This window comes from Fusarium poae (assembly GCF_019609905.1).
Source record: "Fusarium poae strain DAOMC 252244 chromosome Unknown contig_2, whole genome shotgun sequence".
NCBI lineage: Eukaryota > Fungi > Ascomycota > Sordariomycetes > Hypocreales > Nectriaceae > Fusarium > Fusarium poae.
Genome location: NW_025408660.1, coordinates 481676 through 491868, shown reverse-complemented (window position 1 = coordinate 491868; position 10193 = coordinate 481676). Strand labels below are relative to the sequence as shown.

Below are 10193 nucleotides of genomic sequence, written 5' to 3'. Positions count from 1 at the left end.
AGGGCTTGATGGATGACTTTGATTGGCTGGGGTTGCTCACCAGCCAGGTTCCGGGTAAGCTGTGAAAGCGCGGTCGACGGTTTGACAGCATGGAGGCTAGATGGCATGTTGTGTAAATGACACTAGATAGAGAATCAAGCAAGCGGTGGAGAAGGCAAAGCTTGCAGCTGGGGTCCGCGTGCTGCGCGATGAGCTGTATCCTGTCAAGGTGGACAACGTCAAGCGCATTGCGGTCTTGGAGGAAAACGGGGAGATCCGACTGGGCGCAGCCGAAGCTTTCGGACAGGAAAACGAGACCACGGTGGCGAAGATAGCGTGGCTGAGTAGGAAGGACGTGGCAAAGGCATACGGAGCTTCTCCCCCGACGAAGAAATGCTGTGATGCCCTTAGATGTTCTGGGGGTCCATGGTAGTCTACCTCGCCAAGGGCGCCGACGCAAGAAGGATTTTCACGGAGGGCTTCTTCCACGCCGGTGGAGAGTCAGGCTACGCCAGTGCATTTGAGCGACGACCACGACCGGAACAATGCTACAGTTGTCAAGAAATTGGACACAAGGCCTTCAGATGCCCCAGCCGACAGAGGTGTGCTCGGTGCGCCAAGGAGGGGCGCCGTCACGAATTGCCCGAAGCTCTACCCAGCTCAGAGCAAGTAGGACAATACCGAGATAACCCCTCCGACAGGCTTGCAACAATACTAACCCCCGACTAACCACCCCACGCACCCTTGTGGCGCGACAGCAGGTCTCGCTTCAGCGGCCGAAGATAGGAAACTGCTCCAAGCGCTTTTGCCACCACTTACTAACCCCACGAGACTTCGCCGAGGAAAAGGACAATGTGGTCTGGGACACAGTGAGATTTGGGATATATCATGGGCTTTCTGTAAAACGAGGATTGACACGAAGGATAGGGGGTCATTTAGGTACGCGGCCTTACTTTGTAAAAACCAGGCCCTCGGCCGGCCCATGACCAATTTCGGACGGATTTAGACGTATCCGAGGGAATAAATCAAAATAACCAGGGTATCTCTCGGACTTGCTCTCACCCCTCAAGAGTGCAGGATTTGATCTCTGAAAAAAGTACACAAACTGGTTTGACTTCTAATTGTTGCGTTTCGAAGAAGGGAGTTTGAGGGTTGCCCTTGTGATCCACAATCAATCATGTTTACTCCGCGCCAAGCCTTGGCCCTTTGACGCGTCGTTCTGTACTGGCGCCACGTGCGGGCCCTTCCATTCTGATCGCCTTGCCTTTCCTGTTTTGGCAAATCTACTGTTCCATCCGATGCGGTGACTAGACTGGAAGGAACAAGGCAATAACTAGCGAAGTGTATGTACCTTTAGCTTCAGAGCCCATTGGGCGTTGGCCTACCGGGCGTAATAGACTTGTATTGTATTGTTCCATTCGACGTACTACTACCACGACAGGAAGCCGGTGATTGTTGCCTCCATGTCTTTTCTTTCTCACACCCACTTTCTTTCTTTTCATCGGTCCTTTAAACTTCTGCATAATCTTTTTTATTTTTTACCTTGCCTACTTCAAGGTACTTCTTCATATCCCATCGGTGTCTACTTAGGCGCAAGACATATTCCACTCTTCAGCACACGAACCCGGTTAAGCCTTATCTCGAGCGCCCCCTCACGCATTGTCTTCGTGATGGAGACCGCCTTCGCGAAACCGGCTGGCGATGTCCTCGCCAGCTTCAATGTGGATGAGAATACTGGCCTCAGTGACGTGCAGGTCACTGAATTGCGCAGCAAACATGGGCGCAACTGTATGTGAACCAACCTCTGCTAGCTGCCAGCAAGCCCCGCCATCAACCCGGACTGTTCTGATTTTTGATAGCCATTCCCGAGGAGCCTCCTACTCCCCTCTGGGAACTTATTCTCGAGCAATTCAAGGACCAACTTGTCATTATCCTTCTCGGTTCCGCCGCTGTGTCTTTCGTTCTAGCCTTGTTCGACGAGGAAGAAGGATGGAGCGCTTTTGCCGACCCTATTGTTGTATGTACATTGCTTCTGGAAACAACATGTTCCAACCTGTCTGAGCAAGCCGCTGACCTACCAGATCCTCACTGTCCTTATTCTCAACGGTGTTGTCGGAGTCTCCCAGGAAAGCAGCGCCAAGAAGACCATCGCCGCCTTGCAAGAATATTCGGCCAACGAAGCCAATGTAGTGCGAAACGGTGGTCAGGTATCACGAGCAAAGGCCGAAGAGCTGGTCCCCGGCGATATCGTTACTGTTCATATTGGTGATCGCATCCCTGCCGATTGCCGACTTGTCTCTATTGAAAGCAACAGTTTCTCTGTCGACCAAGCAGTTCTTACTGGAGAGAGTGAGAGTGTTGGAAAACGCGCTTCTACAGTTGTCAAAGATGACATGGCCGTTCTACAGGACCAGACCAACATGTTGTTCTCCGGAACAACAGTGGTTACTGGCCGCGCTCGAGCTGTCGTCGTCCTCACTGGTTCCAACACCGCCATTGGAGATATTCACGAGAGTATCACTGCTCAGATCTCGGAACCTACCCCCTTGAAGCAGAAGCTCAACGACTTTGGTGACAAACTGGCCAAGGTCATTACTGTCATCTGCATCCTGGTCTGGCTCATTAACATCCCCAACTTCAATGACCCTAGTCACAGTAACTGGACCAAGGGTGCCATCTACTACCTGAAGATCGCCGTATCTCTTGGTGTCGCCGCTATCCCTGAGGGTTTGGCTGTTGTTATCACAACCTGCTTGGCCCTTGGAACGAGAAAGATGGCTGCGAAGAACGCCGTAGTCCGAAGCCTTCCCTCTGTCGAGACTCTTGGAAGCTGCAGTGTCATCTGCTCTGACAAGACTGGTACCTTGACCACCAATCAAATGAGCGTGAGCAAGGTTGTGCACCTAAACGAAGACGGTAGCGATCTTAGCGAGCTTGATGTTGAGGGCACTACTTTCGCTCCCCGAGGATCCATCAAGGCGAGTGGTGTCATCGTTCGGGACCTTCACGTCACGTCCAACACAATCCGTCAAATGACCCAGGTCGCCGCCATCTGCAACGACGCTCAGCTTGCCTACGATTCTCAATCTGCTACCTTTTCCAGCATCGGTGAACCCACTGAGGGTGCTCTTCGAGTTCTGGTCGAGAAGATTGGACCTTGTGCTCCCACCGATACCCGCCCCGAAGATTGCGTTCACTATGCCAGCGCTACCTACCAGAAGGAATTCCCCCGTCTTGCCACATACGAATTCTCCCGTGATCGCAAGAGCATGTCCGTCTTGGTTGGCAGTGGTAACAACAAGAAGCTTCTGGTCAAGGGTGCTCCCGAGTCTGTCATCGATCGTTGCACAGAGACCCTCGTTGGCTCCAATGGAAAGAAGGTCCCTCTCACCAAGAAGATTTTAGACCGTTTGATGACTGAGATTGTACGATACGGCAACAACGGTCTCCGAGTTATCGCCCTCGCCAGCATTGACAATGTGCCCGAGAACCCCCTTCTCCAGACCGCTGATTCCACCGAGCAATACGCCCAGCTTGAACAAAACATGACTTTCCTCGGACTTGTTTGCATGCTTGACCCTCCTCGTGAGGAGGTCCCTCACGCTGTTAAGCGGTGCAAGGACGCTGGTATCCGTGTTATTGTTATCACTGGCGACAACCGCAACACTGCTGAGAGCATCTGCCGACAGATTGGTGTCTTTGGTCAGCACGAGGATCTTACTGGAAAGAGCTATACTGGCCGCGAGTTTGATCAACTGTCCCCCAAAGAGCAGCTTGAGGCAGCCAAGCGTGCATCTCTGTTCTCCCGTGTTGAGCCCAGCCACAAGTCTCGACTGGTTGATCTCCTTCAGTCTCTTGGCGAAGTTGTTGCCATGACTGGTGATGGTGTCAACGACGCTCCTGCTCTGAAGAAGGCTGATATTGGTGTTGCAATGGGTTCTGGAACCGATGTCTCCAAGCTGGCTGCCGACATGGTCCTTGCTGACAGCAACTTTGCCACTATCGAGGTCGCCATTGAGGAGGGACGCTCCATCTACAACAACACTCAACAGTTCATCCGTTATCTCATCTCTTCCAACATTGGCGAAGTTGTTTCCATCTTCCTCACGGCCGCTCTTGGCATGCCCGAGGCTCTGGTTCCTGTTCAGCTTCTCTGGGTAAACCTTGTCACCGATGGTCTTCCTGCCACCGCTCTGTCCTTCAACCCTCCTGACCATGACATCATGAAGCGTCGTCCTCGCAAGCGAGATGAGGCGCTTATTGGCGGCTGGCTCTTCTTCCGTTATCTCGTCATTGGTACATACGTTGGTCTTGCTACTGTTGCTGGATACGCCTGGTGGTTCATGTACAACCCCGAGGGCCCTCAGATCACTTTCCGCCAGCTTACTCGCTTCCACCACTGCTCAACTGAATATTCTGAAATTGGCTGCGCTATGTTCTCCAACGACATGGCCAAGTCGGCTTCGACTGTCTCGTTGTCTATCCTGGTCGTCATTGAGATGTTCAACGCCATGAATGCACTGTCATCCAGTGAATCCCTCCTCACTCTGCCTCTGTGGAAGAACATGATGCTCGTCTACGCTATTGCTCTGTCCATGGCTCTTCACTTCGCCCTCCTCTACATTCCATTCCTTCAGGGTCTGTTTTCCATTCTTCCCCTCAACACTCTGGAGTGGAAGGCAGTTGTTCTTACTAGTGCCCCAATTGTGTAAGTCTCCATTCGTCTATTATATATTTATAAAGTGCATTCTGCTAACTCTGCGCAGACTTCTCGACGAGATACTCAAGGCTATCGAGCGACAGTTTTTCATGCAAACAACAACCGACGTTTCCCTGAAGACAAAGAAAGAGGGATAGAGAAAAGCGAGCATAGAGAGTTAAGGGTGGCGATGCGGTTAAAGCTAGTATTGACTAGAATCTATATGTACCATACGGCGATCAGCTCAGAGAGCTGTGATTGGAACTAGGCGGCCACATTGGCTTCCGATACAACAGAATCCTAAGTTTCGGTTTTATGCCATCAGACGTTCAACCAGAGGAGCCAGAGTGAGACGCGACAGATTTGTCGTGAAGCAAAGATTGCAGATGAATTTGTTGATACCATGCTAAATCCAACAAGTACATGCCCCACATTAGTTTATTCATTCTCAAATCAAGCTAGCTAATCACCCCAAACTTACTCATCCATCAGATTGCTCGTCACCCATCTCTAGAACCATCAGCCTCATCCACAGTATCATCATAATTGAGATGTGCTAATGAATCGGAATCTGTGAATACTATAGTCGTCAGTACGGACTTGACTGGAAAACCCGAAAGGCTCCCAGTGAACTCCAGTGTGTTAGGGTTCCGTCGAGGTAATTTACCGAACGGTAATTTACCTATCTGACCAAGGTATTTGACATGACAAACCCCTCTCATTGGTCGATGTCCATGTCTTCTCCATTATTTTCTAAATCGGTCTCTTCCCAACCCCAGCCATCGACAACAATAGAGACATCAACTGGTCTCCCAGTTCTTGACAACCGTCGGTTCTGCCGGATTATCTTTGACCGCCTTAAGCTCTTTAGCACCCGACTATTCATATAGATGAAAGTGACTTGGTCAGTTCGTGGCATTGAGAGAACGCTCTGAAGGAACAGGGTTCATCGTTTTAAAACAATATTTGCACCGAACGCGAAGTTGAGTGAATTTACCCGCTCCTGGAGGAATTGGGGCCGCTGCAAAGTGTTCATGAACACCAAGAGTTTCAGGGTGGCCACCTTTATTCATTGTGACAGTCCCATGTCTATTACTTTTCGACAGACTTGCGTATTGTGATATAAAGTACTAAAGTGATATTCATATTCATATTCACATATTCGCAAAAAGTGTGCTAGAATATCACCCTAGCACTTTAGCACGATTGATATCACTATAGCACTTTAGAACAATTGGTATCACTATCGTACTTTACCACCTATGCTGTCAGACATCCGCAAATCAATCAAAATTAACATCGGAGTCTTCATCCAGTGATGGATAGCCACGCGTGTTGTTTCATACTGTTTCATATGAAACTGAAACAGTTCATGGACCCGGTTTCGTATGAAACAGTAACTCCCCCAGTTTCATATGTTTCAGTCGGTTTCATATGTTTCATATACAGCCGATGAGTCCCAAATATCGTAGTACCTTACCAAGAAAATTTCGCAAACAAATGCCTTCAACGCAGTTAGAAACGTGCCAATAGTAAATATGTGTCGCATAACACCACTAGGTTCGTGCGCCTGGATATAAAACGCGGCCCGTACTTTAGAGTCGTGTCTCTGGTTTCACATCCGGCTTGTCGCATCAAGGACTCCAATCCTAACGACATGAGCTTAAATATCTATGCCTGAACACGGCTGTTCAATTTCATCTGTTCTTTAGATAATTCTTATCAGTTGACTGGTGCCATCACTGACCCCTGTGGAATTAATTGTCCGACAACATGTCATCAGCCTCGCCCGCTCCCTTGTCATCGGAGCCTTCTGATGAGCTCTTGGGGCCTGCTTCGCCTGGTTCTCCCGTTCCCGCGAAGCGCATATTAGATCGCTGGAGGCAGAAGGTGTACAGCACAGCGAGTGGGGTGAAGGATGAATTCGACTGCTTTATTTATATAAGTAATTTGAAGTCCTCTAATGGCCTGGTTCTGACGATACTTCGCAGGGCTCACAGGTTGGGATTGGACAACAAACGGCCTTACAGTGGTGGCTTTAACCGACGCAGCGAGAGAATTTCCCCCCTCTACCGTATGGCTATTGACATATTCTGCATCCCCTCCATGTCTACGGAAGCAGAGCGAATCTTCTCAGGCGCAAAACGACAGGTTAGATGGGATAGAAGTAGGATGTCTGCCAAAATGGTAGAGGCATGTGAGTGCATTAAAAGTTGGATAAGTGTTCCAAAGGGAAAGAGCAGGCCGCTCCTTGCAGGGGTGTTTAGAGAAGCGGAGGATATCGACGCGGCTGTAAGGATACTCGATACTCCAAGAAGATATAGAGATGAGTAAGGGGGCAGAAAGTGATGGCGAGCCTAGGGAATTGGTAGTGTAGGTAGGCAGACAATGCCAAACATCTTTGGGGTACTTGGAGATAAGGTGCATATCGATGCCGAGCTTGTCAAAAAATTGGACTGCAACTGGATATTGCTTCGTATGAAACTGAAACCAGTTCATATGAAACTGAAACTATACTGACGTCCGGTGTCATGAAACTGAAACTCCCCCCAGTTTCAGTTTCATAGCGTGGCTATCCAACACTGCTGCTGAGTTCGGGCATTTAGCGCATCAGCTCGACCAAGCTCCAAAGAGCAAGGTTTCTCATCTGTCAAAATGTTATTAGGCTTGCATTTCGTTGAGTATTAATGTAGCTTACCGAGGACACGAACTGAGATGCCCAGTGGTTGAAGAAGAAGGGCAACAAAGAGGCCAGTAGGACCACCACCAACAATAGTCACATCAACTTGCTGCATATTTGATGATGCTGTGAGTTTTACAGTCTTGCAGTAGCTCAAAAAGATGCACAAAACGTGAATGACTTCAGTTTAGTCGTTGAATAGTTCATGGGACTCAAGACAAGATAAGTCATCAAAGAACTGCAACTTTCAGACGACTTGCCCAATTTGGACTGACCAAGCCATCCCGGCGTTTCAAGGATACAAAATGGAAATGTCTCATGTTCAAATCCATGTCCTAGCTATCCGTACATTAAACAACGACCCGATTTTTCTATCACCTCAACATAAACTTGTACGACCTTTGTAAAATGAAAGCCGAGCGGGATAGCCGAGTGGGATGTCGATCATTCGACGGACCGTCCCCTAGCGGAAATCCAAGTTTTTACGACATAGACCCAGCTTGATGGAAAAACATTTCATGTTACGGATATATCATGACGACTAATGTGGCTTGGCTTCCATAAAGGTGGAGTTGATACCTTCTACTCTGGGATTCTTCCGTGTGCTGACGGGGGGTTTGTCACAATTTTTCCAGCTTCCTGATGAAGCGATTCCTTCGGACAACGCGATGTGACGAGGCTAAGAATTTTTCCAAGTAACTGTGATTGTACGATGGCCCACTGATGAGACGATCCGGTCCTTTTCGCGAATTAACTTAGTCAGTAAGACGAAAATGGAACGTAGGATGGATAGTTGTATCTGGTTTACATGTACTGTTCTACATACTGCATCGTATAGCTTATAAGATTCATCATCATCCGTCAATATCCATTGTCAGGACAATTCGATCATCATTCACAAAGATCAGTCTTCTCTTCTACATACCTCCAATCACTTGTTTGAATATCCTTCTCTCTTCTTAATTCACAATGGCTGTATCCAGTCATCGCCCTGTGGCCTCTTTCCCCTTTGGAACGACGGTTCCACATGCCAATATTGAGCCATTGACGCTCGCCCTTGATCGTGAGGCTCTCGAGACCTCTACAAAGATTCTCGACATCATTGGAAGATATCGCATGAAACAAGATGAACGTGTCTGTTCATAGTCTGATCAATCAGCTCTAAGATTCATTTCTCTCATCTATACACATGTCAAGGCTGGCAACCCAGTTCCTCTATGCCTCCCAGCTTTCCCATTCAAGTCACCAAACTCATCCTCAAAAACTTTGGGAAGGCTTCCTGACAAGGGCGAAGAGATTGCCCTTGCTCATCTAAATGGCCTGTGCAATGCCATTGGCGATATCTATGCGCCAGGAGCCAAGCTCACTATCATTTCAGATGGTCTAGTATATAATGGTATGTCAGAATGCCAATACAGCAGAGAGATAGACTAACGATAACAGACCTGCTGGGCGTTCCCGATAGAGATGTCTGGGCATACGGCGAGACTCTTCGATCACTCGCAACCGAAAAAGAATTTCACAACATTTCCTTTTCACGCCTAAGAGATCTTGTCGAGATCGACTTGCCAAAGGACCTTGATGAGATGACTTACGTTGCAAATGCATCAAACTTTCGTCGTGCACTTCTCAACACCTTCAGCAAGCCTGGATGGAGTTGGGATCAGGTTCGACAGTCAGACGACCAGTGCATGACTTACCGCGGCTACATCAAGTTTCTCCAGACAGATCTGGAAACAGTTTACCCTGTTGGCGAAGACCGTACCAAGTCCAAGTATAAGAGGGGGATCGAGTATATTGCGAAGCAGATGATGGCTCGCGGAGATGTGAGTTAGAGACGTGGCCACACCGAATGAGTAATTCGCTAATATTTCAGGCCTTTGCCAATGCTGTTCGACAAAAGTACCCTGACCACGTTCGACTGTCAATCCATCCATCAACTGGTGCTCACAAGCTTTCTGTCAGTCTGTTGCCAACAGATTCGACATACACTACTCCTTGGCATTGCAGTGTAGCATACAGACTAGACGGTACAATTCGAACAGGTATGCGATCAGAATTCGACAGCGACAGCACTCTTGAACTGGTTTACGATGATGGGAGACCTTCATACTATCGTGAAAAGTCACCTTTAACTTCTTGGGCTGAGGACAATGGTGGTATCGTTGTTGAACATATGTATCCTGCTGGTCTGATTATTCGTCCTGCCAATGGACCAGGATCTTTGACCATCGATGATATCGACACGAAGAAAGTTCGCTCCCTGTCAGAGCTCAACTCCCCAGTAGTTCTGAAGGGATTTGTCAAGAAGCCCAACCGTGATCGTTTCCTTGACCTCAGTCACCGCTTTGGAACTCCGTTGCCCTGGAAGTTTGGTCTTTTGCTAGAAGTCAAGGATCGTGGTGCGGACGCTCGAGGTTTGAACAATGTTCTCTCAGCTGAGCCTATGCCATTCCACTATGATGGCTTGTTCAAGGTCGTGAAGCAGACCAACGATGACGGAACCGAGACGACAGTTTCAACTCCACCACAGTAAGTATCACTTTCGTCAACATTGATAAAGTGGCTAACTGGATGATCAGGTTTCAACTATTCCATGGCGCCACATCTTCACCAAGAGACACCGGATTCACCCTCTTCTCTTCATCAACACTATTCTTCAAGTACCTACCGACATGGCTAAAGAATGATATTTCAAAGCTTAGCTGGACAGTTGCGACGACAGCATTTGATACATACTTGATATCTGAGATGACAGATGTGCACAATGTTACTTTTCCTTCCTTGTGTTCGTACCTCAACAGTCGAGTGGGCTTCATCGTGTTGGTGACATAA

The 10193-nt window shown here is 48.5% G+C and overlaps 4 protein-coding genes across 4 annotated transcripts; 3 read left to right on the top strand and 1 right to left on the bottom strand.

Annotated features, from left to right (window-relative positions):
- Positions 1 to 1649: 1649 nt before the first annotated feature.
- FPOAC1_013425 (uncharacterized protein) lies at positions 1650 to 4836 on the top strand (the record flags this gene model as incomplete). Its single annotated transcript, XM_044857766.1, has 4 exons — positions 1650 to 1767; positions 1839 to 1996; positions 2061 to 4687; positions 4746 to 4836. 4 exons carry the CDS (start codon positions 1650 to 1652, stop codon positions 4834 to 4836), a joined length of 2994 nt encoding a protein of 997 aa, XP_044701148.1.
- Positions 4837 to 6451: 1615 nt separating this feature from the next.
- On the top strand, positions 6452 to 7012 carry FPOAC1_013424 (uncharacterized protein; the record flags this gene model as incomplete). Its single annotated transcript, XM_044857765.1, has 1 exon — positions 6452 to 7012. The coding sequence occupies one exon, from the start codon at positions 6452 to 6454 to the stop codon at positions 7010 to 7012; it is 561 nt and encodes a 186-aa protein (XP_044701147.1).
- Positions 7013 to 7239: 227 nt separating this feature from the next.
- FPOAC1_013423 (uncharacterized protein) lies at positions 7240 to 7473 on the bottom strand (the record flags this gene model as incomplete). The annotated part of the gene is made up of 2 exons (XM_044857764.1): positions 7240 to 7325; positions 7377 to 7473. 2 exons carry the CDS (start codon positions 7471 to 7473, stop codon positions 7240 to 7242), a joined length of 183 nt encoding a protein of 60 aa, XP_044701146.1.
- Positions 7474 to 8327: 854 nt separating this feature from the next.
- On the top strand, positions 8328 to 10193 carry FPOAC1_013422 (uncharacterized protein; the record flags this gene model as incomplete). Its single annotated transcript, XM_044857763.1, has 5 exons — positions 8328 to 8492; positions 8556 to 8754; positions 8802 to 9184; positions 9235 to 9890; positions 9941 to 10193. 5 exons carry the CDS (start codon positions 8328 to 8330, stop codon positions 10191 to 10193), a joined length of 1656 nt encoding a protein of 551 aa, XP_044701145.1.